Below are 27,497 nucleotides of genomic sequence, written 5' to 3'. Positions count from 1 at the left end.
ACACGGTCTATGCATGCACTTGAAAAAAGAAACAGAAGGGCGAAACCACTTTCCCTCCTACCAAACACCAAGTATTATCCATACCTAGGACCACCACCGCCCCTGAAGTTTGAACCACCACTGAAAATAGCTACTTTTTTGCACTTTTTAATTCAAGTTTTGAAGTAGCTAGCTTTAAATGCTAGCTGCATTTGTATCTATCTGTCATTTCTATGTTGGACTTTGGGGCTTAATGTGTAAGATGATCGTAATATTAGTGGACCTTTGTCCACAATATGCTAAAATAAATGTGAAATCCGGCCAATATTGATTTTTGGTAATAGGATGAGAGGATCGGAGGAGTTCCTAGTATTTATAAGGAGTTACTACTCTAAAATATATGGTCTTATTTTGAAATTGTGAGTGTTGATGAGTCTAGATCTAATATTATTTATGTGAGAAGGTGAAGTGAAGTGGATAGAATGAATCCATCCCAAAGCACTACCCTTTAGGCATCCAATTTCAAGGCCGTCTCAAGTAAAGAGTATCTGTAGTTAAACGACACAAAACCATGAAGCTACCTAAAATCGACTCGTCCAAAAATAGATACCTTGGCAACGATCTACCTCGAGTATGATAAACTAACAGACTTGACCCTCACGAGAAGATACTACAAACTATTGGCTTCTAATGAACGAAGGCTGTTATCCCATGTGCCAACCTGTGGAAAAGTTTTGACTCATGATAGAATACACTAGCTATATAAACCCTAAGCTGCATGACAAAAAGTGGTCCTCCTACTCAATCTAATTACGCTCTGCATCTACCAAATTGCAAAAATCCCTCTTTATCTCCAACAAATGATGGAATAAAATTTCAGTTTTTCATGAAGAATTTTAGCTTTTGCATGAAGTATGCTAAATAATTCCAGAGTTGATTCCTTGTGGAAAATAATGAGAATAACTTGTATGAGAGGTTTCAAAGATCTAACATAAGGAATTTCGTGGAAAACAATGGATAATATCTACACAATATGGAAATAATTTATAGATTAAAAGTGTTCAATACCAAACTTGACCTAGCCAAATTTTAAAAATTCTTCCATCCATGCCAACCTCCTTTGGAGTGTTTTAGTTGTACCTTTTAGGTCATGTGGTCATGTTGTAGAGGTATGATATCTTCAGTTTTAATAATTAAATTCATATGGATATATTTGGAACTAAGTAAACCAATTCATTTCCTAACTATAATCAAGTTACTCTTCATATATGAGTATTTTACTTTCCAATAATGACCAAATTATATGATGGACTTGCAAATATCATCAAGTTAACTCTAAATATAATTAAGAGTTTGTATTTGACAATGATTTTAGGAAGCATTTTTAATCTAAAAAGTGTTTTTGAAAACAATTAAGAGTGCGTTTGGTAGTGATTCTAGGAAATGTTTCTAAGCTTTTATAACACTTTGAAATTTTCATCATTTAAGTATTATAAAGTCCAAAAACACTTCCTATAATAATTGTCAAATGCACTTTAAGAGTGATTCTAGAAAGCGTTTATAGAATTTTTAACATTTGAATGATAAATTTTTTCAAGTATTAGAGATATTAAAAACACTTCCTAGAATCACTACCAAATGGGGTCTAAGTGTTTGACAAATTTGAGGAAACACTTTAAAAAAATATAAAAAATCACTTTGGTGTGGAAAATCACTTGTAGTGTTTTATGGAAAAACACTTGATTGGTAATTATCTTTAAAACACTTTAAAAGAAAACATTTCTACTAAAAACACTTTGAGTAGAAACACTGTTAAACATGTTTTAAGAGTGCGTTTGATAGTGATTCCAATAAGCGTTTTTAACTTTTCTAAGAGCATAATTGGTAGTGATTCAAGAAAATGCTTTTAGCCTTTCTAACACTTGAATAATACAAATTTTAAAGTGTTAAAAAGTTTCGAAACACTTATTAAAATTATTGCCAAATGGGTTATAACACTTAAAAAATAAAATTTTTTAAGTACTAAAAATTTTAGAAACGCTTCCTAAAATTACTATCAAATAGACTCTAAGTTTTTTCGTCAAGGTAATGTTTGTTTGTTATTTTTTTTTTGTCTTAAATGTAAATAGATTTTAATTTAATTTAAGTCTAAATACTATTTAATAATATTAAAAATTAAGTGTCTATTTAATCCGCTTCCTATTTTATATATTTGAATAAAGAAATAACCGTTAAGATTTATATAATTTTTTTTATTATTTCAATTTTTTGAAGTGAGTACCAGTCAGTACTGGGGGAGATAGAAGTGGGGTATTTGAACTGCAAGAAAATGCTCCAGAAGACCAAATGCAGGCATCTGCATTGAAGTTCCTATAGGAAGCAGTGAAGGGGGCTTGGGTCCAGTCTGTCTTCACCAGCCCACCTCTTGTTGCCCAGTCATCTGCGTTCCAGAGGCTGGAGTATATCCTCATGGGCTGGTTCTTTGGGAATGGAACACCAATGGACTCAGAGTTCTTGAACTCTCTGATGGGGGTACCATCCACAGAGAAGCTGAAACATAGACACCCCAGATGAGTAAATCAATACAAGAACCGCAAAAACATAAACCAGGTTGCAGTTATGAAGATAACGATACTACTTACATTATGCGCTGGGGATTCCAAAGGATGGAGTAGGTGTGGAAATCAGCAGTGGGGTCAAACCAGAGGTAGAACTGCTGCTCTCTGTTCCCCTTGCCTTGGCTGAACACATTAGTGTGGAGGATATATGGATCCCCACTGAGGTTCCCCAGGAATTCAAAGTCGATTTCATCATGGGTTGGCCCTTGTGAAGATAACTGCAAATCCACACATACATGAATGAGAACTGCATACTAATCTGGAGAACAAATGGTCATCAAATGGAGGATGATGTGCAACAAGTAATATGAAAGGCGGGCTTACATAGTAGGCAGTGACGGTGCCAGCAGAGTTTCCAGGAACAAGTTTGAGCTGCATGTCAATCTTCCCAAACAAATACTCATTCTTGGACTGGAAACCAGATCCAGAGGTCGTGTCAAGGGAAAGAGTGAGAAACTCTCCATTGTCGAGTATCTTAGCACGCCTATCCCCCCAAGTGATGTCAAAGTCTTGGTAGAAGTTACCTGCTGAGGCAGCCATTAAGAAGCTTACCACTACAGAGATTAGCAGGGCCGTAGAAACAGCTGAAGAAGAAGAATAGATGGGTGCCATTGAGGGATGTGCTGTATGGTTGGTAAGAGGTGTTTGAAGAGAAGATGTTTGATTTCAGTGAATTGAAATTGATCTCTCAGCCGACATTTATACTAATGGTGGAGAGAGAGGGGTGTGTTAATTCTGGGAAGGTTCAAAGTTGGAGAGCCAAAAAATGTGTTGTATACAGGTGGCAGTGGCAACCCATCTGCAAACGGGCCTCCTTCATCAGTACTCACAATACAACCAAACCCGACTTCCTACTGATATTTTTAAAATCATCACAATCACACGGTATCCCGATAGAAAAGTACTGAGCAAATATCAATGCTTTTAACTTCTGCCGCGTCCCCCAACCAGGTTTGGAATCCTTTCCAGTATATCAAAGTTGTTAACAGCTTAACAAAAACTTGTCCTGATCAATTGATGTTGATCATTACTTGATTTCAGTCATTTCCTTTTGACTGTAGTAAAGCTTTTGGCTCGAGATACAAACTACAAAGGGGCAATTCAGTGTAAAAATGTGCTGGACTACAGCTTCTTCCATCAGCCATTTTTCCTAGGGTGAAGGATCCTAAATGCCAAAAAACAGGGGAGAGAAAGACAAATAGCACCTGCCCAAGCCATCATCACTGCCAGTTGGTAGCTGCAAGTGCTTCAATCAGACAATAAACAAACACTGATAGTACAAGTCGAGTTACAGCCCGAAAAGGCAGGTGATTCTCATGGCTTCAAGTGCAGTTTATTTATTATTATTTCAACTGAATTAAGAGCAAGAAACCACACCCCGCCCCCGCCCCCCCATACCATATCTGTCAAGAACAAGAATGGTAAAAAATCATAGTTACAAAGCCTATAAAGTTGTCATTCCTACTAAAGGGAAAGAGATAAGAATAAGTAAGAAATTTCACTAGAAACCCATGGAAAAACTCTATGAATAGCTTCTTCCGACCAAAGAGAAGGCGAGTTCTCCTCCATATCTCTTGTGCTAACAAAATCTAAGTCCTCTCTTGTATTTTTCGCTGCATATTTCAAAGAATGATCATTCTCTTCCTACTCACTGAATTATTTGAAAAATTATAGCATCTTCACCAGACACCAGAGAACAATGTCTTCATTTCTCTGTAATATCATCTCAATAAGAACTTGTAATGATTGGTAGATGCTGATCGATTAATTCAAATCATTTCCTTTTACCCAAACCAAACCTTGAAAGGACGTTGTAGTGTAAAAATGTGCTGGACGAGAGCTTCCTACATAGATCACTCCACCCACTGTCAGCCACTTTTTCCAACTCTAAACATCCGAAGTGCCAAAACAAGGAGAGAAAGACAAGCAGCACCTGCCCAAGCATCCGTCACTGCCAGTTCAACACCCATAGTAAGATCCAGTTACCTACTCACATATTCTAGAGCTTCCCTAATGTGAACAGGGCAGAAACTTATAAAAAAGCACACTACAAAAATCAGAGGTGACTTAGTATTCATGTGTCATATCTATTATAGTAGAAGTGACTAATAATCAATTTACCTATTATCACAAAGAGAATCAAACTCATATGATAGGGGATATTGTCAACTTTAAACTCAAAGAATCCTCACGACTTTAAAACATTTCTATAAGGTAAAGAGAAACTCATATGTATTTAGGGAATATTACAATCACCTACTCCTTATGCAGACATAACATCCTCATTGTGTTTCATAAGATTATCTAATTAAATAGACAGACACTTCTTGTAAGGCCAAACAAACTCTCATATTGAGGTCGATGATCGACTTTGATATCATTGTAACGATCTCCTCCCAATTGGGTAGATATTGAGAGGAGTCTATACAACAATGTCCATGTCACCAGAACCACAGAGAGGTTTGCTGACTTCCACAAGCAAAGGAGGTGGGACAGAAATTAACAATAGATTATTCATGGGACGTGGGACTGTTTTGTTCATGAATTGGTGGTTTTTCATGGGTCTGTTTGCCACCTTCATCATGCTTAGAGCTTCTTGTGCGACTCAGTGCTTGGTTTTTGTGGTTTTAACTGTACTTTCTTGCTGTTTACAATTAGAAGGAAGGAAATAAAAACTATTTACTCCTTAAATTTGGTTCAAGGCCCCATCTGTGTCTCATAAGTTAAAGAACAGGGAAAGCAAATTGAAAAAAAAAGCTAAAAATTGCATTGACAATGGTTCATCTCTTCAGTCATTTTCAACAATTTCCTTTCTTTCTCTAGTGGTTTTTGACATCCAAATTGAGGTTCAAAAACAGTGCATGTCATTCATAAATAATCTTTTATTATCTGCATTGACTCGTATATTACAATGTAAACAATATGAGGTTTCTGCTGTTGTAACAGCAACTAAAAGGATAAAGAATTAAAGAATAGAATTGATTGAATGGGCTTAGGTTCGGTTCCTTCTAGGACATGGTAGTGGCTGTGCATTCAGGAGGAAGGCCCTGTGGGAATCGCTTTGTGTCAGTGCAGTAATTGTAGATCATGTAATTCTTCTGCACCCATGTCATTCTCTCTTGGCTTGTGGAATCTAGCTCCTGTGAATACCATCCACCATTGGTGGAGGTAGAAGATGGAGAGGTTGAACTGCAAGAAGATGATCCAGAGGACCACACACAAGCATTGGCATTGAAGTTCCTGTAGGAGGCAGTGAAGGGTGCTTGGCTCCAGTCTGTCTTGACAAGCCCACCCCTTGTTGCCCAGTCATCTGCATTCCATAGACTGGAGTATATCCTCATGGGCTGGTTTTTCGGGTATGGAACACCAATGGATTCTGAATTTTTGAACTCTCTGATGGGGGTGCCATCCACAGAGAAGCTGAAACAGAGATACCCATGATGAGTAAATCAATACAGAAACCCGAAAAACATAAACCAGATTTCAGGTTTGGAGATCAGGATAATAGTACTTACATAATGCGCTGGGGATTCCAGAGAACGGAGTATGTGTGGAAATCGGCAGTTGGGTCGAACCAGAGGTAGAATTGCTGCTCTCTGTTTCCCTTGCCTTGGCTGAACACATTAGTGTGAAGAATGTATGGATCACCACTGAGATTCCCCAAGAATTCAAAATCTATCTCATCATGGGTAGGCCCTTGTGACGATAGCTGCAATTACACAAAGCAGGATATTGATTTGTGAGTCAGAAGAAGATGAAAACAAGAGAGCGTTTGATGGAAAAACGCTTGGTAAAGAGGAGGCTTACATAGTAGGCAGTGACAGTGCCAGCAGAGTTTCCAGGCACAAGCTTCAGCTGCATATCAATCTTCCCAAACAGATACTCATTATTGGACCGGAAGCCAGAGCCAGAGGCTTTGTCAAGAGAGAGAGTAAGAAGCTGTCCATTGTTGAGGATCTTGGCTCTGCCATCACCCCAAGTGATATCAAAATCTTGGTACAAGTTACCAACAGAAGCAACCACAAAGGAACCAAGCAGAAGAGAGAGCAAGAGCAACTTTGGTGAAAGATTTGAAGTAGTAGGATAAGTCATTGAATGCGAATACAGAGACGAGAAATGGAAAGAAGCTTGAGTATGGAAGTGAAGAGAATAGCGTGGGTATGTGGGGTTTTATAGTAGAAGTTCTGGGGGAATTGGAAGGAGATGAGGAAGGTTCAGTCAGCAGCTGGGCACAGCTGGGCTCCAAAATGTAAAGAAAATAGTTGTCATCAAATGGGACAAGCAGAGCCCACTTTCATTTTGACACGGTTTATGAATGCACTTAAAGCGGACAAAAGGGCAGATCCACTTTCCCTTTTACCAAACACATTATTAAACCCTGAGTTGGAAACTTATCAAACCCTGAATTTTACATAATTTAAAGTTTGTTGTAGAGTGATTTTTAGTTAAAACGTTATTGTTTGTATACTTTTATTAACAGTTCATCCCGGACCTTTAAAAAAATAATTGTTTAATGCCTGTTTGGATATATTTTTTATTATTTATTTTTTAAAATAGAAATAAATATTAACTTTTATATAAAATAGAATAATTCTTATATAAAACTATCAATTTACTTTATATCTCTAAAATGTATTTTTAAAATTCTTAAAATTTGAAGTAGTAATTTTTTTTTAATATTTCAATTTTTTTAAATACTTTTTAAAATACATTACTTTTTAAAGGTAAGTGTATTTTTTACATTTAATCTAGGAATAAAGCAAGAAGTGTTTACAAATAACACCCATTTTGATTTTTGATATATAAACAAGTGATTTTTTAAAGAATCACCTCTAATAAAGCCGAAATATCGTGTCATGGTTACAACTTGTGAAATTCAATGACTTCTTTTATTGTTCCATGATCTACACATTACCCATATGCAACCTACTATCATGTTTTGCAATAACAACCTAAGCTCAATATGGTTGTAAATCTAGCATTTTGTGAACACACTAAATACATCGAAATTGATTGTCATGTGATACGCGAAAGAATTAAAGTTGATTTAGTTCATATTGCATATATTCAAATCAAAGACCAATTAATCGATGTCTTTATCAAGACTTTAAGAGTTAACGTTTTTCCTTCCCTCATTCATAAGTGGGTGTTCGTACCTCCATACTTCAACTTGAGGGAGAGTATTATCGAATATTTTGTTTTTGTACATCTTTGATTTTGGTGTACTTTATTTGTGATTGAATCTTCTCTGAGCATAATTCCTTCTTTTTCCTAATTTATACTTCTTGTATTTCTTCTTTTTTGTAAAGTAACGTCCTTTTGTGTATATATAGAACAATAATAAAATACACAAGTTTTGCCATTGCAAATCCAAGGTTTTTGCCTAGACTAAAGCTATGTTTGGTTCCTAGAAAATTTGAAGAAAAATGTAAGGGAAAGAAAATACAAAAGAAAAGTAGAAGGAGAGAAAAAGTGAAGGAAAATAAAAAAATTAATTAAAAGTTGATAAATTATTTTTTTTTGTTACTTCAAACTCATTTTATTTATTTTAACTCATCAATATAAAGATTAAATAATTTAAAAATACATAAGTTTTTAATTAATTTTAATTATATTTGATTTTTTTTATATTTTTCATAGAACAATCAAACATGAAAAGATCATTTTCCTTTGTATTTTTTTTCTTTCCTTTGTATTTTTTTTCTTTACTTTGTATTTTCCGGAAACCAAACATAACCTAAAGCTTTTCTATTTATGTTGGTCATTTATTAAAAAAGGTAATATTTCAGAATAAGTAAATTTCATAATTCATAATTACATTATAAAAATCGTGATTATAAATGCTAGATAGTTAACAGTGACTAAACTAACAACTGATTAATTACCAAACTGTTATACAAGCTACTACTCAGTTGTAACCACTCAACCAACATGTCATCTTGCTATGGAATTAGTGCTTGCCCTTGTATAAATAATTCCTCTGTTCATAACTTAAACAATTAATGAGATATCACACTTTTTTTCTTGATTCAATTGTTGTTATTATCAATAAAGAATGAAAGAATAGAATTATCAAGATGATACAAGCAAAGAAAGAGTCAACTGAATGTTATTAGGGTTGAGTTTCCTTTAGGATGTGGTGGCAGCAATGCATTTAGGAGCATGGTCTTGTGGGAATTGCTTTATGCCCGTGCAGTAATTGTAGATCATGTAATTCTTCTGCCTTCATTTCATTCTTTTTTGGCTTGTGGAATTTAGCTCTTGAGTACCATGCACCATTGGTGGAAGTAGAAAAGGGAGGGGTTGAATTGTGAGAAGATGATCTAGAGAACCAAACACAAACATTGACATTGTAGTTCTTGTAGGAGGCAGTGAATGGTGCTTTGTGATATCCTACATCGTAGACGAGATAAACTCTTGACGCTATGTAAATGTGTACTTCTCTTAATTATGTAGATGCGTTTTGAAGTATTGAGGGTTATTTTGGGTTTAGAGAGGATAAAATCTACATAGTTAAGAACGAGTCTTACAAATGGTATCAAGTTGATCTTTAACCTCAATGTAAGGGTTTGTTTGACCTTGTAATCCCTTGTGATGCAACAAGGACGTTGTGTTTTTATGGGGATGATTGTGATATCCCACATCAGATAGGGAGAAAGTTTCTAATACTGTAAAAGTGTGAGTTCCTCTTAATCATGTAAACACATTTTAAGTAATGCCATCTGATATCTCACATCAAATAGGGATGATTGTTGAGTATCTGAGCACGCCCATCCCCCTAAGTAATGCCAAGTTACCTGTTGAAGCAACTATTAAGAAGCTGACCAGTAGAGAGATCAGCAGGCCTGAAGCTAAAGAAGAATATGGAGATACCATTGAAAACTATGTTGTATGGTTGGTAAGAAATGTTCAAAGTGAAGAAATTTGGTTATGCTGAATCAATGAAATCAATCTCTCTAATCTCTTAGTTATAATGATGCTGATACTACTGGGAAAGTTCATATTTGGAGAGCAGAAACTGAGCTGTATACAGTAGCGCCGTCTACAAGTGGGCCTCCATCATCAGTATTCTTGATACATTTAAAGCTGCTTTCCTTTTAGTATCTTCATCTTATGTCATGGCTAACAAAATCATCGGATGGTGTGTCCGGACACCCTATCCGGATACCTTTTACAGGGCCGACTGAGTCAGGACTCAATCTTGATTGAAGGCGCGTGTCCACTTGGCAGCTATGTGTATCCTAGAACGCAAGGCATCAACAATACTCACGCGGTTTTGGAATAGAAAAATCTGGAAATTGATTGCAAGACTCTTTCTGTCTGCCGCGTCCGCCTTCTCCTAGAAGAGAAGCTCCTGGAGAGATCACTCCTGTCGGTATCAGCTACTTTTTCTCAGTCAAAAGGATCCTAAATGGCCAAACAGGGAGACAAGGACAAATTACACACCTGGCCCAGCTACCACCATCTCCACTTGTACCTGAAAAAGCATCACCAACCCAGCAAATACGCTCATGCTGGACCCAGTAACAGCCCAAAAGATCGGTGCTAGCTAGCTTCATTGAAATCTACTCGGCTTCTGACAAAAGCCACTCACCGCCAGAGCTCAACCAATTGTCAACTGTGATAGGTTGGTGGGCTGGTTTAGCGTAAGGTCAAGATAGAAGTTCCTAAAGAGGTTTTAACTTATATATATATATATATTTTTTCTATGATAAAACTAAATATGAGAAAACCTGTTTTTTTAGGCTATGTTTGGTTCGGGAAAATGCAAGAGAAAGAAAAATGGGAGAAAAAATGGAAAAAAAGAAAAAGTTAAGGAAATAAATATAAATTTTTTCACTTATTTGGTTATCCATGAAAAATTAAAGGAAAAAAAAAAAGGAATTCATTTTCTTTTGTTTGGTTAACCACGAAATAAAATAAAGGAAAAATGGAAGAAAAATAAAATTAACAATTTATTTTAGATGATTATCAATTTGTTAAATAATAAAAAAATTTCAGGAAAACAAAAATTAAACTCTTAGAGTAGATTGGTAAAAAAGATATCAGTCTCATTCAACCCTCCCTCTAACTATATTCAGTGATACACACCACTATTTGTATTGTTCATTCTCCATCTATGGTTAGACTATTTGGATTAATAAAATTGAGAAAAAAAATATTAACAAATTTTCTTGCCTAGCGTGTTAAAAACATGTTGCAGAAACTAGTTACATTTAGCCACTGAAATTTCCATTGTAGCCCACACAGGCTAAAATTTAAACCATCACATGTCAATCACAAACTTCCATGAATTTACCTTTTTTGCAACTTCAAGTTTTCAGTGTTACAAATTGGAAAAAGGTTTTTATTACCAAATTTTCAATTTCACGAAACAAAACAATAGGCCAGAAAAATGGTCAGAAAATTGTAATTATTTACTATGATCTCTATGCCATCAACCACAAACGGCTATAAAAATCAAAGGAGATTCTCAAAATCAACAAAACATTTCTTTAAGAAAGTAACAGAAACATAAATTTGAAAATAATATATAATAATTCTCTTTTATTTTGAATACATTCATCTATAAATATATTTCCGAGTTCTATATAATATTACTTGATATCATAAAAATTATATATATATATATAACTTTACTGTTGTTTCTTCTATTATCTTTTAGAATTTTTTTTCAACATTTTGTATGAGGTTTTATTAATTTCGTCCTATTGATATCTTTTATTAAAATTTTCATCAATATTTTTTAATATATTCATAAAATCCAATTACTAATATATTTGTAAAAACCAATATTTTCATCCTTATCTATGAATGTTTTAATGATTTTTCTGTGTATACATACAAATTGTATATTGGTATGTAGATAATTTTTTTATTTTTAAAAATAAAAAATATTTATAACTTCGATATAAAATATTTAATTATTTTATTAATAAAAATAAAAATTAATTCAAACAATGTAATAATTTTTGTTATTTGAATAATTTATTGTGATTCATTTCAATTGTCATACTATCACCCGGTGTATCACTTAAAAAATGAAGAGAAAAATTACAATAAATAATATCTTTTTTCATGGTAGCTTTTGTCAACTTTTTACACCAACCTGGGATGCCCCATAAAACTAGTGACAATATGATCGAGATTGCATATAGCTTCGAGCAAGCAACTAAGATTAGGAAGCCACCTTCATTTAAACCTTGAAGGTTTAGAACAACTTCTATTAGAGCTGTACTACATATATCAGTATCAAGAACTCTTCTCTCTAGCTGGTAATCCTGCACTAGAAAGGATGTTATAATAAACTGCTCAATGTTTTGAATGAACTAAGATGATTTGGAGGCTGCCATTACAATGCACTGCCCTCTGAATAACCACTCATTTATCTGCAATAAAACATGCAGAATTCATACATATATCCTATGATCAATGTAGAGATACAGAGATGAGCAGGGTTGTTGTCACAGTTGAACAAGAGGAATAGATGGGTGCCATTGAGGGATATGCTATATAGTTGCTAAGAGGTGTTTGAAGAGAAGAAGTTTGATGTTAGTGACTTGAAATTGATCTCTTCCAACTCCAATTTATACTTGGTGGGAGAGATCTAGTGAGCTTGAGAGGGTGCTGCAGGAAGGTTCAAAGTGGGAGACCAAAGAATAAGTTGTATACAGATGGCAGTGGCAACCATATCTACAAATGGGCTTCCTCCTCCCAACTAATACTTTTTAAATCATCAGAACCACACGGTTTTGCAATATAAAACTACTCAGGAAGTATCATAGATCTTACTTCTGCCTCGTCTACCTGCTTCCCCAACCTGGTTTTGTCCCTTTCCAATATATCAAACAGTTCAAAAAAAAAAACTTGTCATGATTAGTTGATGATGATGGTTACTTGATTCAAATCATTTTCCTTTTACCAGAACCAAACCTCAAAAGAGGGCTCTAGTGTAAAAATGTGCTGGACCAGAGCTTCCTACATACATCACTCCACCACCCACTGTCATCCACTTTTTTCCAAGTCTAAAGATCCTAAATGCCAAAACAGGGTGAGAAAGATAAGTAGCACCTGCCCAAGCCATCATCATGGCCAGTTGTAAATTTGTAATTGCAAGTTGAACACCACTGGCAAGATCCAGTCACCTGCTCATCTCCTTGCCAGCCAACAACATATCGAAGAGCTTACCCAATGTGAACATCGGAGACACGGTAAAGGCTCGATAACGCCTCGAGCTGTGTACTAAATTAATAACTTTATTAAATATAAAAGATAATAATATTATTTTAGAAATATATAAGAGTTTAAAAAAATTTATGAATAATATTTATGTTTTAGCAATTAAAAGTGAATTTGACATTGTTTCTCTTCAAAAGTGTTTTTGTTGAAAACCTTTTTTTATTAATTTTTAAAAGTGTTTTCCAAATCTTGTGAAATGTCTTTTTTATTTCTTTTTTTAAAAAAAATGCTTTTAAAATTAAATGTGTTACTTAAAATTATTATCAAATAAATTTTTAAGTTTTGATACTACATTTTTTTCTTTTCAGAGTCCCGCTATCTTTTATAATTAATAACCATTTTTTATTTTTTCAGGTTTCTTAAGTTTCTATATATTAACTTTTTATTATATCTATTATTTTTAGATTAATAAGTCATATGTACAAGAACTATATAATACGAATATAATATTCTTTATTAATTGATAATTATTTATTTATCAATAAATTAATAAATTATTCATTTATGAATAAATCAACCATGCCATTAAGGTAATAATTTCTCTTAGTTTGAAAAATATTATTTTATAGGGTTCATGGATTTGGGGGCGATTTTACATTTGTCTGTGTGCCGCCTTCATCATGCATGGAGCTTCTTGTGTGACTCAGTACATAGTTTTGGTGACTCTTAACTGAAGTTTCTTGCTGTTTGTGATTAAAGTGGAAAGAAATTAAGATTATTTACTCTTTAAATTTGGTATAAGGCCCAATCTGTATCTGTCAGAAGTTAAAGAACAAGGAGAAGAAACAGAAAAAGGGCTAAAAGGATTTTTTATTCATCTCATATATTTCAATGTAAACAATGAGCTGTGGTGATACCGACTAAAATGATAAAGAATGAAAGAACAGAACTGAGGAAACCTACAGAGGCAAACTATCTAACTGAATGGCCTTTAAGGTTGAGTTTCCTCTAGGATGTGGTGGTGGCAGTGCATTCAGGGGAAAGGCCCTGTGGGAATCTCTTTGTGTCTGTGCAGTAATTGTAGATCATGTAGTTCTTCTGCACCCATTTCATTCTCTCTTGGCTTGTGGAATCTAGTTCTTGTGAGTACCATCCACTATTGGTGGATGTAGAAGATGGAGAGGTTGAACTGCAAGAAGATGATCCAGAGGACCAAACACAAGCATTGGCATTGAAGTTCCTGTAGGAGGCTGTGAAAGGTGCTTGGCTCCAGTCTGTCTTCACAAGACCACCTCTTGTTGCCCAGTCATCTGCATTCCAGAGACTGGAGTATATCCTCATGGGCTGGTTCTTTGGGAATGGAACACCAATGGACTCAGAGTTCTTGAACTCTCTAATGGGGGTGCCATCCACAGAGAAGCTGAAACAGAGATACCCCAGATGAGTAAATCAATACAAAAACCCGAAAAACGTAAACCAGATTGCAATTTTGAAGATTAATTACTATAGTGCTTACATAATCCGCTGGGGATTCCAGAGGATGGAATAGGTGTGGAAATCAGCAGTGGGGTCAAACCAGAGGTAGAACTGCTGTTCTCTGTTTCCCTTTCCTTGGCTGAACACATTAGTGTGAAGAATGTATGGATCACCACTGAGATTCCCCAAGAATTCAAAATCTATCTCATCATGGGTAGGCCCTTGTGAAGATAGCTGCAATTACACAAAGCAGGTATTGGTTTGTGAGTCAGAAGAAGATAAAACCAAGAAAGCATTTGATGCAAAAACACTTGGTAAAGAGGAGGCTTACATAGTAGGCAGTGACAGTGCCAGCAGAGTTTCCAGGCACAAGCTTCAGCTGCATATCAATCTTCCCAAACAGATACTCATTCTTGGACTGGAAGCCAGAGCCAGAGGCTTTGTCAAGGGAGAGAGTAAGAAGCTGTCCATTGTTGAGGATCTTGGCTCTGCCATCACCCCAAGTGAGATCAAAATCTTGGTACAAGTTACCAACAGAAGCAACCACAAAGGAACCAAGCAGAAGAGACATCAAGAGCAACTTTGGTGACAGATTCGAAGTAGAGGGAGAAGCCATTGAATGTGAATATAGGGATGGGAAATGGGGAGAAGTTTGGAGTGTGGAAGTGAGGAGAACGGTGTGGGTACGTGGGGTTTTATAGTATAGATGGTGAGGGGGAAAAGCGGAAGCCTGGAAGGAGAGAAGGAAGGATGAGTCAGCAGCTGTTCACAGTTGAGCTCAATATGTGAAGGCAATAGCTGTCATCTGATGGCACAAGCGCAACCCACTTTCATTTTGACACGGTCTATGCATGCACTTGAAAAAAGAAACAGAAGGGCCAAACCACTTTCCCTTCTACCAAAACACCAATTATTATCCATACCTAGAGCCACCACCGTCCCTGAAGTTTGAACCAACCACCCCCACCTAGTTGATTTAATTGTATTCTTAAGCTTGTGAAAGTTAATTTCTTTAATTTACTTGAAAACTATGTTTGTCATTGAGATAAACTTATGATTTTTGGAAATGTATCTCTAGTGTTGAAAATAACTACTTCACACTTTTTGGTTCAAGTTTTGAAGTATCTATCTGTCATTTGACTCATTTCTATATTGGGCTTTGGGGCTTAATGTGTAATATTGATGGACCTTTGTCTACATTGTGCATTGTAGGGTGGTAGAGGTATGATATCTTCAGTTTTAATAATTAAATTCATATGGATAACCAATTCATCTCCTAAATATGATCAACTTACTTTCATACATGAGTATATTACTTTCCAATAATGACCAAATTATACGATGGACCTACGGATACGATGAAGTTAATTCCAAATGTAATTAAGTTACTTTTCAATAATGATTACAGTGGATTTAATAGATTGTAGTTTAATTTAAGTCTAAATAATATTTAATACTAGTGTCTATCTAATACATTTCTTATTTTATATTTTTGAATAAAAAATAATAGTAATATTTATATAAAATGCCATAATTTTTAGATATTTTTATTGAAAATATAATGATTTTAAAAATATTTAAAAAAAATTGAGTTATAATTTTTTTTTTACCATCTCAAATTTTAAAACTTTTGAAGTGACTTTAAAGATACAATATAAATCTTTTTTTTTTTTTTTGTACAAAATAATAATAATTATTTTTATCTTATAAAAAAAAACTATCTAAACATATACCAATCATCATTTGGATTTCACTTTTTGATTTCTATATAGAAGTAAAACATCTTATATAAAAAGTATTGATTACAATATACTAAGAATCACTTTAATTTTTTTGTTTTAAATTTGAGGTAGTAACTCAAAATTTTAAATAGTTTTTAAAATTATTATACTTTTAATATTTGTTTGGATACACCTTTTTTTTTTAAAAAAAATAAAAATAAATTCTATATAAAAAGAACATTTTGTATAAAAGAATAAATTTACCTTATATATTTAAAACCAATTTTTTTTTTTTTTAAAATTAGGATACTAAAAATTAAGTCTTAAAAAAAATGTTTAGAGGGTTTAGTATTTTTAAAACGGTTTGGTTTTTTTGAATTATTATTATTTTTTAAAACAACTTTATTTGAAAGAAAAAAGTATTTTATTTTTTTTAACTTTTATCTTAAATTTTAAAACGACTTGCTTACCTAAGTTAAAATAACAAACGCCACTGCGAATTGAATCGTGTCACTGTCACTTCTCAATATGATTAGATTACAAGACTTCTTTGTTAAAGAATGCTGAAATTTTCATGAAGTCTAGGGAAGAGTAAGAAGCTCCCCATTGATGAGTATATTGGCAAGCCTATCTCCCCAAGTGATGTCAAAGCTTGGTAGAAGTTACCTGCAGAGGCAGCCATTATGAAGCTAACCATTACAGAGATTGGCACGGACGAGAACACTTTTCTACCGCACTGATGATCATTAGATTGAGTTTCAAATCTCCCACCCTATTTCATTTGAACTTTGAAGCAATAAGTGATGATAAAAGTTACTCAGAAATCCTCATATATTATACTGTAAACAATGTGAGGCTTCTGTTGTTTTGATGACAATTAAATGATAAAAAAAAAAAATGAAAGAATAGAGTTACAAAAATGATACAAGCCAACAAAGAAAGCATCAACTGAATGGCCTTAATGTTGAGTTTCCTTCTAGGATGTGGTGGTTGCAGTGCATTCAGGAGGAAGGCCTTGTGGGAATCGCTTTGTGTCAGTGCAGTAATTGTAGATCATGTAATTCTTCTGCACCCATTTCATTCTCTCTTGGCTTGTGGAATCTAGCTCTTGTGAGTACCAGTCAGTACTGGGGGAGATAGAAGTGGGGGTATTTGAACTGCAAGAAGATGCTCCAGAAGACCAAATGCAGGCATCTGCATTGAAGTTCCTATAGGAAGCAGTGAAGGGGGCTTGGGTCCAGTCTGTCTTGATGAGCCCACCTCTTGTTGCCCAGTCATCAGCATTCCATAGACTGGAGTATATTCTCATGGGCTGATTCTTTAGGTATGGAACACCAATTGACTCAGAGTTCTTGAACTCTCTGATGGGGGTGCCATCCACAGAGAAGCTGAAACAGAGATACCCCAGACGAGTAAATCAATATGAAAACGCAAAAAACATAAACCAGATTGCAGTTTTGAAGATTTGGATAATAGTACTTACATAATGCGCTGGGGATTCCAGAGAATGGAATAGGTGTGAAAATCGGCAGTTGGGTCAAACCACAGGTAGAACTGCTGCTCTCTATTTCCCTTGCCTTGGCTGAACACATTAGTGTGAAGGATATATGGATCCCCACTGAGGTTCCCCAGGAATTCAAAGTCGATTTCATCATGGGTTGGCCCTTGTGAAGATAACTGCAAATCCACACATACATGAATGAGAACTACATATTAATCTGGAGAACAAATGATCATCAAATGGAGGATGATGTGCAACAAGTAATATGAAAGGCGGGCTTACATAGTAGGCAGTGACGGTGCCAGCAGAGTTTCCAGGAACAAGTTTGAGCTGCATGTCAATCTTCCCAAACAAATACTCATTCTTGGACTGGAAACCAGATCCAGAGGTCTTGTCAAGGGAAAGAGTGAGAAACTCTCCATTGTCGAGTATCTTAGCACGCCCATCCCCCCAAGTGATGCCAAAGTCTTGGTAGAAGTTACCTGCTGAGGCAGCCATTAAGAAGCTTACCACTACAGAGATTAGCAGGGCCGTAGAAACAGCTGAAGAAGAAGAATAGATGGGTGCCATTGAGGGATGTGCTGTATGGTTGGTAAGAGGTGTTTGAAGAGAAGATGTTTGATTTCAGTGAATTGAAATTGATTTCTCAGCCGACATTTATACTAAGGGAGGAGAGAGAGGGGTGTGTTAATTCTGGGAAGGTTCAAAGTTGGAGAGCCAAAAAATGAGTTGTATACAGGTGGCAGTGGTAACCCATTTGCAAACGGGCCTCCTTCATCAGTACTCACAATACAACCACAACCGACTTCCTCCTGATATTTTTAAAATCATCACAATCACACGGTATTCCAATGGAAAAGTACTGAGCAAATATCATTGCTTTTAACTTCTGCCGCGTCCCCCAACCAGGTTTGGAATCCTTTTCAGCATATCAAAGTTGTTAACAGCTTAACAAAAAGTTGTCCTGATCAATTGGTTTGATCATTACTTGATTCCAATCATTTTCTTTTTACTGTAGTAAAGCTTGTGGCTTAAGTTCCAGACCACAAAAGGGCATTTCAGTGTAAAAATGTGCTGGACTACAGCTTCCCTAGACATTTTTCCTAGTGTGAAGGATCCTAAATGCCAAAAAACAGGGGAGAGAAAGACAAATAGCACCTGCCCAAGCCATCATCACTGCCAGTTGGTAGCTGCAAGTGCATCAATCAGACAACAAATAAACACTGATAGCACAAGCCGAGTTACAGCCCGAAAAAGGCAGGTGATTCTCATATGCAGTTTATTTCTTATTATTTGCACTGAATTAAGAGTACAGAAAAAAAAACAAAAATGCCAGATGGAGGTGCAGAAGATTTAACAATCCCCACTTTGGGCATCTCAAAGTATTCATTTTTTCTGGAGGCCAGTAAAATCACCAACATGATGGCTTGACTACAAAAACATATATCAGAGAAAAAAAACTACTGCAAGAACAAGAATAGTCAAAGATCATAGTTCCAAGGTTTATAAAGTTGCCAATCCTACTAAAATGAAAGAGATCTGAATAAGTAAGAAATTTCATTAGAAACCCAAGGAAAAACTCTATAAATAGCTTCTTCCGACCAAAGAGAACGCAAGTTCTCCTCCTTTGAAGTCCCTTGTGCTAACAAAATCTAAGTCCTCTCTCTTGCATCTTTTGCTGCATATGTTTAATAAAGTGTTATATTCAAAGAATGATCATTCTCTTCCTACTCACTGAATTATTTGAAAAATTAGAGCATCTTCACCAGACACCACATTACAATGTATTCACTTCTCTGTAATATCATCTCAATAAGAATATGTCATGATTGGTGGATGCTGATTAATTGATTGAAGTCATTTCTTTTTACCAGAACCAAACTTTAAAAGAGCGTGTTAGTGTAAAAATGTGCTAGACAAGAGCTTCCTATATAGATAACTCCACCCACTGTCATCCACTTTTTCCAAGTATAAAGATCCTAAATGTCAAAACAACAAGAGAAAGACAAGCAGCACCTGCCCAAGACTCCATCACTGCCTGTTCAACACCCATAGTAAGATCCAGTTACCTACTCACATACAGTAGAGCTTACCTAATGTGAACAGGGGAGAAACTTTAAACAAAAACATAAAACAAAAATCAGAGGTGGCTTAGTATTCATGTATTATCTATTGTAATAGAAGTAACTAATAATCAATTTATCTGTCATAAGAAGAGGATCAGACTCGTATGTTAAACGATATTGTCCGCTCTAGACTCAAAAGATCCTGACAGCTTTAAAATGTTTTTATAAGATTAAGAGGAGTTAATACATTTATATAGCTCCAGAAAAATTTCCTCCTCATCCGATATAAGATATCACAATTATCCACCCCTCATATAGACATAACGTCGTTGTTGTGTTTCATAGAATTGTGGGGCAAAATAGACGTACATCTTTTGCGGGACTATACAAATTCTCACGTGAGGGGTTAGAGATCGATTTTAATATCATTTATAACAATCCAATCCCAATGAATAGATATTTGTTCTTTCTGAGGCTAAAGATCATTCCCAACTTTAAAACACATTTACAATGTTAAGATGAGTCCACACCCAATCTACATATCACCAGCACCATAAAGAGGCTTGCTGACTTCCACAAGCAAAGGAGGCAGGACAGAAAATAACAATAGATAACTCATAGGGCATGGGACTGTTTTTGGGTTCATGGATTGGTGATTTTTCACGTGTCTGTTTGCCCCCTTCATCATGCTTGGAGCTTTTATGTGACTCAGTGCTTGGTTTGTGGTTTTAACTGTACTTTCTTGCTGTTTGCAATTTAAAGGAAGGAAATCAAAATTATTTACTCCTTAAATTTGGTTCGAGGCCCCATCTGTGTCTCATAAGTTAAAGAACAGGGAAAACAAATTGAAAAAAAGCTAAAAATTATATTGACAATGGTTAATCTCTTCAGTTATTTTCGACAATGCCCTTTTCTTTCTCTAGTGGTTTCTGACATCCAAATTGAGGCTCGAAGAACAGTGCATGTCATTCATAAAGAATCTTTTATTATCCGAATTGGCTCATATATTACAATGTAAACAGTATGATGTTTCTGCTGCTGTAACAGCAACTATAATGATAAAGAATGAAAGAATAGAATTGATTGAATGGACTTAGATTCGGTTCTTTCTAGGACGTGGTAGTGGCAGTGCATTCAAGAGGAAGGCCTTGTGGGAATCGCTTTGTGTCTGTGCAGTAATTGTAGATCATGTAGTTCTTCTGCACCCATTTCATTCTCTCTTGGCTTGTGGAATCAAGCTCCTGTGAGTACCATCCACCATTGGTGGAGGTAGAAGATGGAGAGTTTGAACTGCAAGAAGATGATCCAGAGGACCAAACACATGCATTGGCATTGAAGTTCCTGTAGGAGGCTGTGAAGGGGGCTAGGCTCCAGTCTGTCTTCACCAGCCCACCTCTTGTTGCCCAGTCATCAGCATTCCAGAGACTGGAGTATATCCTCATGGGCTGGTTCTTGGGGTATGGAACACCTATGGACTCTGAGTTCTTGAACTCTCTGATGGGGGTGCCATCCACAGAGAAGCTGAAACAGAGATACCCCGGATGAGCAAATCAATGCCAAAACCCAAAAAACATAAACCAGATTGCAGTTTTGGAGATCAGGATAATAATACTTACATAATGCGCTGAGGATTCCAGAGAACAGAATATGTGTGGAAATCGGCAGTAGGGTCGAACCAGAGGTAGAACTGCTGCTCTCTGTTTCCCTTGCCTTGGCTGAACACATTAGTGTGAAGAATGTATGGATCCCCACTGAGATTCCCCAAGAATTCAAAATCTATCTCATCATGGGTAGGCCCTTGTGAAGATAGCTGCAATTACAGAAATCAGGATATTGATTTGTGAGTCAGAAGAAGATGAAACCAAGAAAGCATTTAATGGAAAAACGCTTGGTAAAGAGGAGGCTTTACATAGTAGGCAGTGACTGTGCCAGCAGAGTTACCAGGCACAAGCTTCAGCTGCATATCAATCTTCCCAAACAGATATTCATCCTGGGACTGGAAGCCAGAGCCAGAGGCTTTGTCAAGGGAGAGAGTAAGAAGCTGTCCATTGTCGAGGATCTTGGCTCTGCCATCACCCCAAGTGATATCCAAATCTTGGTACAAGTTACCAACAGAAGCAACCACAAAGGAACCAAACAGAAGAGAGAGCAAGAGCAACTTTGGTGAAAGATTTGAAGTAGAAGGAGAAGCCATTGAATGCGAATATAGAGATGAGAAATGAAAAACAGCTCGAGTATGGAAGTGAAGAGAATAGCGTGGGTATGTGGGGTTTTATAGTAGAAGTTCTGGGGGAATTGGAAGGAGATGAGGAAGCTTCAGTCAGCAGCTGTATACAGATGGACTCCTAATGTAAGTAAAGAAGAGGGGTCATCAAATAGCAAAACCCAGTTCATTTTCAAGCGGATTTTGCACGAATTTGAAAGAGAAAAGTGTAGACCCACTTTCCCATTTCCCAAACACCATTCATTGCCCATACCTAAAGCCACCACCCCCATTGAGTGACAAAACAAAAGCGAATCAAACTCCTTGAAACCGCGTTGCTCACAAATGTTTTTTTCATCTACTTCTCAGACGCTTCTTTGATATTCTATTCCCGAGATATCAGTTATTAGGAATTTTAGGTCTTCCAAAAATTTTCAACCGACATTAGTTTTTCACTTAAAATTTTTGATCCAAAATGGATTTGAGAATTTAAAAAAAAAAAAAATATATATATATATATATATATATATATATATATAAATTTAAGGGATTTTCAATTGTTTTTTAAATGTATAATATCTTTATAAGAATGAATTAAAATAATTATTCTTTGTATTTGAATTATTAAATGGAATTTATTCCTAAAAATAATTAGTAATTATTTGCAAAAACTTTTTAAGGACTCTTTTTTAAGTATTATTTTGCCAAAATATTGCTAAATTGGCATTTCTATTAGATTAAATGGTTAATAGATGATAAATAATTAGAATTTTTCCAAAAATCTCACTCAAAGCTAATTTTCTAATTTGGGATATTTGAAATGAATTCAAAAATAGTTACCTTCCCACCAACATATTTTGACCTAAAATTGTTTCTAAATTTCTTCAAATATTTTTGATAGTGACTTTAGTAAATGCTTAAAAGGTTTCTAATGTTTCTAATACTTGAAAGATAAAAAAATTAAAAACATTTTTTAGAATTATTGGTAAATGCACTCTTCAACTAAAATATTATTTTTAAATGTCTTAAAAAATAATATTTTTTTATCATTCTCAAATTAATCACTAAAGATATGCTTTTAATCCACTAAAAATGCTATTAAGGGAAAAAGACCTCTTCATATTTTTGAAAACATAGCTTATGTACTCGAAGTGATTTTAATAAAAGTGCTTTCAAACTATAATATTTTTATCAATAGCATTTCTATATAAAAAAAGGTTTTATAAAGAAATAGTTAGTGTTGTAATCTAAAGAAAAGAATCTTTCTTTGGTAGTATTTTTAATAATTTGCTATACAACAAATAATTGATTTTTAGAGGAAGTATTTATTAAGAGTTCTGTTTGATAGTATTTTTAGAAAACATTTTTAATATAAGAAAGGATTTTTAGGCACAAAAAAAAAAGGTGTTTAACAAATTTGGAAACACTTTTAAAAATATTGAAAAAATATTTATAATGTCTCCTAAAAAAATACTAGATAAATGATTTTTTCAAAAATGCTTTAAAAAAAATAATTTTACTGAAAATACTTTAGATAAAAATACTATCATTTGTTTGATAATAATTTAAGAAAACATTTTGAACATTTTTAGCCCTCCACTTGCGCTTTCCTTATTTGGGTTAGGTCAAGGAAAAGTCTCCTTCAATTTTATTTATTTTTTAATTCTATCAACCTCTATCCTCCATTTTTCCATTTTTCCATTTTTTTTTCACCCGTTGGATTGAGCAAAATCAAATCTTAGTCATTGAATTTGTATTAATCACATTGGTAAGGAACTCAACCGAAGTAGTTCCAATGTGGTCAATCCAAGTTATGTAATTCGCTAGGCCGATTTTATTTTATTTTTATATATTTTTTGTATAAATTTCACTAACCCAATCTAAGCCTAACTCTACATCTAGATTTATGCTCGAGGTACTTACACGCCAAGGTTGAGCTTGGCCCGGGCTTCCTACTTTGGTCCAGCCTGAAAACTTAATTGGGCCATGAGAGGTTGCCCCGAGCAAAGCCCAACCCAGTTACTTAATTCTCTTAATGCTAGCTTGAGGCAATGAATTTCAAGACCAACATTGAACAACTTTTTAAGTGTATTTGTTATTGTTTATGCATTTTTTAGTGGAAGTGTTTTCTTCTTCTTCTTCTTCCCTTTTTTTTTTTTTTTTTTAAAGTATTTTTAGAAGAATCATCTATTAAGAGTGCGTTTGGTAGTGGTTTTAAGAAGTATTTTTAGCATTTTTAATATATGAAAATTTTTATCTTTAAAAAAGTTAGATACGTTTCCTATAATCACTGTTAAATGGACTCTAAGAGTGTGTTTGAGAGTAATTTTAGGAAACATTTATAACATTTTTAATATTTAAATAACAAAAAATTTAAAGTGTTAGAAAAATTAAAAACTTTCCTAAAATTACTACAAAACAGACTCTAAGTATTTCTTTAGAAATTATAAGTAATTTTCCAACCGTAAAAATGATTTTTTAAGTTTTTAAAAGTATTTTCTAAATTTTTTTAAATAGTTAATTTTTTTTTTTTAGAAACACTTTTTAAACTAAAAGCTATCAAACCTAAGACTATATTGGGCAATTGTTCTCAAGAACAATTTTTATTTTTGAGAAAAAGAAAAGGAAAATATGTTTGGTTATTAATTGTTTTCAAACTACATTTTCGGAGAATTGTTCTTAAAATAAATTATTTTTGATAATGTACTTCAATTGGTTTAAATTGTTTTCACTTATTTGTTAGAACTATTTTAAAAAATAATTATATGAATATGAAAAATGATTAAAAATAAAAAGTATTTTTTTAAAAAAATATTTGAAAATACAAAAAATATGTTGAGAACATTCTAGATCCTTAAATGGACTTTAATTTATTCTAAAGAAATATCACATTTGTTTTTAAAAACTATTCTTTTATAATCATTTCTAAAAATGTTTCTAAATAGCATCAACTTTTTATAAGTCACCAGTCACCTTAAATGTGTGGAAAATCTGAACTTTAAAAAAAAAAATTAAAAAAAATTATTTTTTAATAACGTATCTCAATTATTTTCACTTATTTGTTAGAATTGTTTTAAAAAATAATTATATAAATATGAAAAAAGACTTTAAAGATAAAAATTATTTTAAAAAAAAAATTGAAAACACAAGAAATATGTTAACACCATTCCAAATCCTCTAATAGACTTTTATTCTAAAAACTATAAAATCTATTTTTGAAACTATTCTTTTATAAGTCATTAATCACCTTAAATGTGTAGAAAATTTGAACTTTTTTCTTTTCTTTTTCCCTTTTTTAAAAAAAAAAAATTCTGTAAGGCTATGTTTGGTTCCTGGAAAATTTGAGGGAAAATGCGAGGAAAAGAAAATATAAAGGAAAAGTAGAAGGAAATAAAAAGTGAAGGAAAATAAAAAAATAGATTAAAAGTTGATCAATTATTTTTTTTGTTACTTTAAACTCATTTTATTTATTTTAACTCATCAATATAAAGATTAAATAATTTAAAAATACATAAATTTTTAATTAGTTTTAATTATATTTAATTTTTTTTTTATATTTTTTTATAGGACAAAGAAAATCATTTTTCTTATATTTTTTATTTTTTATTTTTTTATACTTTTCGGGACCTAACATAGCCTAAAGCTATATTTTATAAGGTCAGTCTACAATAAATAATGAAAGAATATATGTCAAGTGGTTGAGAAATTTTCTTAGTTTTGTTGAGAAGAAAACTTGTGGATATAAAAGTCTGACAATGAGACTTTGTAATGATACAATTATTTAATATCATCATGCAAGGACAACATTTATAACTAAACCTCTGCTGTCAGCCTGTCTCCTTCACCAGCCATATGTCCTGCACTACTGTCAAGGATTGCTAGCTGGTTTTGGGCACATTTTCTTGCTCCCTTTTAATGTATCTGTCTTGGTATTATGACTTTCTCCCATTTCTTTTTTCATAGTGTTGTTTCTTTCAATCATTACTCTAAATAATAATTATAATACAAAAATAATGGTGATGATAGTCCTTTCAGAGTTTGGTGCCAAGAGTCCCCGACACCCAAAATATCCCACTTTTCCTATATTTTTATATTTGGGATATTTCTTAATCACACCATACGCCAGCAAGAAAAAAAAAAAACTTGGTTCTTAAATATTCAATAATCTATTATTCAGAACCAAAAAAATAGTTATAACGATCAAACTTTTGAAAATACTTTTTAATTATGACTATACTTTTAAAAAATAAAACCTTAAATATATAATAGGGATAAACTCATTAATTAATACATAATTTTTTTTTTCACAAAGCACAACAAAACTGACTGAATATCTCGACACTTGACATCTTGAGCAAAATATAATAAAATTGATTTGAACTTCACAATCGAACAATATTATAAATTTTTTGTTCTAATTGAATTATTTTTTTAATTAAAAATTATAATTGTAAAAATACAAGTTTGTTATCATAAATATTTAATCAAATATAACATAATTTCTAAGAGAAATTGCTCTTATTTTTATATATATATTAAGCTTTTGAAAATTAAAATGTTTCTATTAAACCATAAAATATGGGTGAAGACTCATATGGAATTTAGAAAAGAGATTTATCTTTTAAAATATCAATTTAAATAAGAGTTTTTAATGTTTATTTAAAATTAAGTGAATTTCCCTTGTAGAAATAAAAATAAAAATTATAACTTGTTTGTATTTTCTTGAAATTACCAATTACAAAATTCTATGATCAACAGGATTATAGATATAAATGAAAAGTTTTGTGATGTTAATTGCTGCAAATTACCAAGAGCGAGAGGCAATTGAGTGAACAAGTTTTATGTAAAAGTAATGTATTTGTTTTAAAAAAATGTACCACAAAAATTAATTATTAAATAATCATACTTTTTTTTATTTCAAGTAGAAGTCGCATTTTTAAAATATGAGTTTAGTGTAAAAGTGAGCCAATCTATTAAAAAATTTAGTTTAGGATAAAAAATTGAATTCAATATAAAATGAATTGTCTTTTAAAAAGAAAAAGGCTAAAAATGAAGTTATCTTTTAAAAAGATAAATTTGGATAAAAATAAAACCAATGAGAAAAAGTTTCGTATTTTTATATTTACCTTTAAAACAATTATTTTTTAAAGTAAAATTTCCTTGAGTGAGGAAGATGGTTGAGATGTCTTTCATTTTTCCACAAACCATTCCTTTTCAAACATACCATCAAGCTGATTGGATTTGATCCTGCCTATTCCACATTCTAGAATAATAGGATCCCACTAAAAGACATCATGCTTATTCAAATAATTGAATCAATGGAATATCACTATGGGATTGAAAAGAAAAAAAGAAGAAAGAATAAAGATGTGTTTCATTCTATCATTGAAATTTAATTTAAAAGAAATATGATTTAAGAATAATTAACATTACCTAATCAATTTTACTCGTTTGCAACTAGTCTATAGATTGTACTAGCCCTAAGGAAAGTAAACATCCTACTAAGACCCAATTTATTTTTACTTGGTCTTTTGCTTTGAATTTCATTTAGATATTAATTTTAACCTTTTACTAGGTTGGTATGTGAAAAAAAATCTAAGTATATATGAAAATTTTATATATCTTAAGATCTTTTTACTCTCTTTCTCTCCCCTTTTTTTGTCACTCTTTTCTTATTCGAACACGTCTCTTTTATCTTCAAACACAAGCCACTTGTTAGCCACGCACTTCTCTCTCTATCTCTCTTTCTCTCTC

General features: G+C 33.4%; 5 protein-coding genes across 5 annotated transcripts; all 5 read right to left on the bottom strand.

The window, feature by feature from the left end:
* Positions 1-2,279: 2,279 nt before the first annotated feature.
* On the bottom strand, positions 2,280-3,429 carry LOC100258257 (xyloglucan endotransglucosylase protein 1). The gene is given in 4 exon segments (XM_019223127.2): positions 2,280-2,407; positions 2,409-2,529; positions 2,622-2,815; positions 2,922-3,429. Coding segments are annotated over 4 exon segments (621 nt in total). The 5' UTR covers positions 3,210-3,429; the 3' UTR covers positions 2,280-2,389.
* Positions 3,430-5,461: 2,032 nt separating this feature from the next.
* LOC100263324 (probable xyloglucan endotransglucosylase/hydrolase protein 23-like) lies at positions 5,462-6,754 on the bottom strand. Its single transcript, XM_002274791.5, has 3 exons — positions 6,405-6,754; positions 6,113-6,306; positions 5,462-6,017 (listed from the first exon to the last, which is right to left on the bottom strand). Exons 1-3 carry the CDS (start codon positions 6,687-6,689, stop codon positions 5,606-5,608), a joined length of 891 nt encoding a protein of 296 aa, XP_002274827.1. The 5' UTR covers positions 6,690-6,754; the 3' UTR covers positions 5,462-5,605.
* A 6,865-nt stretch (positions 6,755-13,619) lies between these two features.
* On the bottom strand, positions 13,620-14,936 carry LOC100241056 (xyloglucan endotransglucosylase protein 7). The gene is made up of 3 exons (XM_002274822.5): positions 14,584-14,936; positions 14,293-14,486; positions 13,620-14,196 (listed from the first exon to the last, which is right to left on the bottom strand). The coding sequence occupies exons 1-3, from the start codon at positions 14,866-14,868 to the stop codon at positions 13,785-13,787; spliced, it is 891 nt and encodes a 296-aa protein (XP_002274858.1). The 5' UTR covers positions 14,869-14,936; the 3' UTR covers positions 13,620-13,784.
* A 1,838-nt stretch (positions 14,937-16,774) lies between these two features.
* Positions 16,775-18,138, bottom strand: LOC100246166 (xyloglucan endotransglucosylase protein 1). The gene is made up of 3 exons (XM_002274565.4): positions 17,757-18,138; positions 17,457-17,650; positions 16,775-17,361 (listed from the first exon to the last, which is right to left on the bottom strand). The coding sequence occupies exons 1-3, from the start codon at positions 18,042-18,044 to the stop codon at positions 16,950-16,952; spliced, it is 894 nt and encodes a 297-aa protein (XP_002274601.1). The 5' UTR covers positions 18,045-18,138; the 3' UTR covers positions 16,775-16,949.
* A 2,367-nt stretch (positions 18,139-20,505) lies between these two features.
* LOC100251303 (probable xyloglucan endotransglucosylase/hydrolase protein 23) lies at positions 20,506-21,871 on the bottom strand. Its single transcript, XM_002274516.4, has 3 exons — positions 21,450-21,871; positions 21,157-21,350; positions 20,506-21,061 (listed from the first exon to the last, which is right to left on the bottom strand). The coding sequence occupies exons 1-3, from the start codon at positions 21,732-21,734 to the stop codon at positions 20,650-20,652; spliced, it is 891 nt and encodes a 296-aa protein (XP_002274552.1). The 5' UTR covers positions 21,735-21,871; the 3' UTR covers positions 20,506-20,649.
* Positions 21,872-27,497: the final 5,626 nt, after the last annotated feature.

The sequence above is a fragment of the Vitis vinifera genome, chromosome 11 (assembly GCF_030704535.1).
Source record: "Vitis vinifera cultivar Pinot Noir 40024 chromosome 11, ASM3070453v1".
Lineage (NCBI taxonomy): Eukaryota > Viridiplantae > Streptophyta > Magnoliopsida > Vitales > Vitaceae > Vitis > Vitis vinifera.
Note: the sequence above shows the minus strand (reverse complement) of the source record. Positions and strands in the feature narration are given on the sequence as shown.

Excerpts from the sequence above, each read along its gene's own strand:
- LOC100246166 (XM_002274565.4), bottom strand. The coding sequence starts at position 18,044 with ATGGCACCCATCTATTCTTCTTCTTCAGCTGTTTCTACGGCCCTGCTA. Across the intron at positions 17,651-17,756 it reads GCACCGTCACTGCCTACTAT|TTATCTTCACAAGGGCCAAC; the intron begins GTAAGCCCGCCT and ends GTGGATTTGCAG. Across the intron at positions 17,362-17,456 it reads TGGAATCCCCAGCGCATTAT|CTTCTCTGTGGATGGCACCC; the intron begins GTAAGTACTATT and ends TCTCTGTTTCAG.
- LOC100263324 (XM_002274791.5), bottom strand. The coding sequence starts at position 6,689 with ATGACTTATCCTACTACTTCAAATCTTTCACCAAAGTTGCTCTTGCTC. Across the intron at positions 6,307-6,404 it reads GCACTGTCACTGCCTACTAT|CTATCGTCACAAGGGCCTAC; the intron begins GTAAGCCTCCTC and ends GTGTAATTGCAG. Across the intron at positions 6,018-6,112 it reads TGGAATCCCCAGCGCATTAT|CTTCTCTGTGGATGGCACCC; the intron begins GTAAGTACTATT and ends TCTCTGTTTCAG.
- LOC100251303 (XM_002274516.4), bottom strand. The coding sequence starts at position 21,734 with ATGGCTTCTCCTTCTACTTCAAATCTTTCACCAAAGTTGCTCTTGCTC. Across the intron at positions 21,351-21,449 it reads GCACAGTCACTGCCTACTAT|CTATCTTCACAAGGGCCTAC; the intron begins GTAAAGCCTCCT and ends CTGTAATTGCAG. Across the intron at positions 21,062-21,156 it reads TGGAATCCTCAGCGCATTAT|CTTCTCTGTGGATGGCACCC; the intron begins GTAAGTATTATT and ends TCTCTGTTTCAG.
- LOC100241056 (XM_002274822.5), bottom strand. The coding sequence starts at position 14,868 with ATGGCTTCTCCCTCTACTTCGAATCTGTCACCAAAGTTGCTCTTGATG. Across the intron at positions 14,487-14,583 it reads GCACTGTCACTGCCTACTAT|CTATCTTCACAAGGGCCTAC; the intron begins GTAAGCCTCCTC and ends GTGTAATTGCAG. Across the intron at positions 14,197-14,292 it reads TGGAATCCCCAGCGGATTAT|CTTCTCTGTGGATGGCACCC; the intron begins GTAAGCACTATA and ends TCTCTGTTTCAG.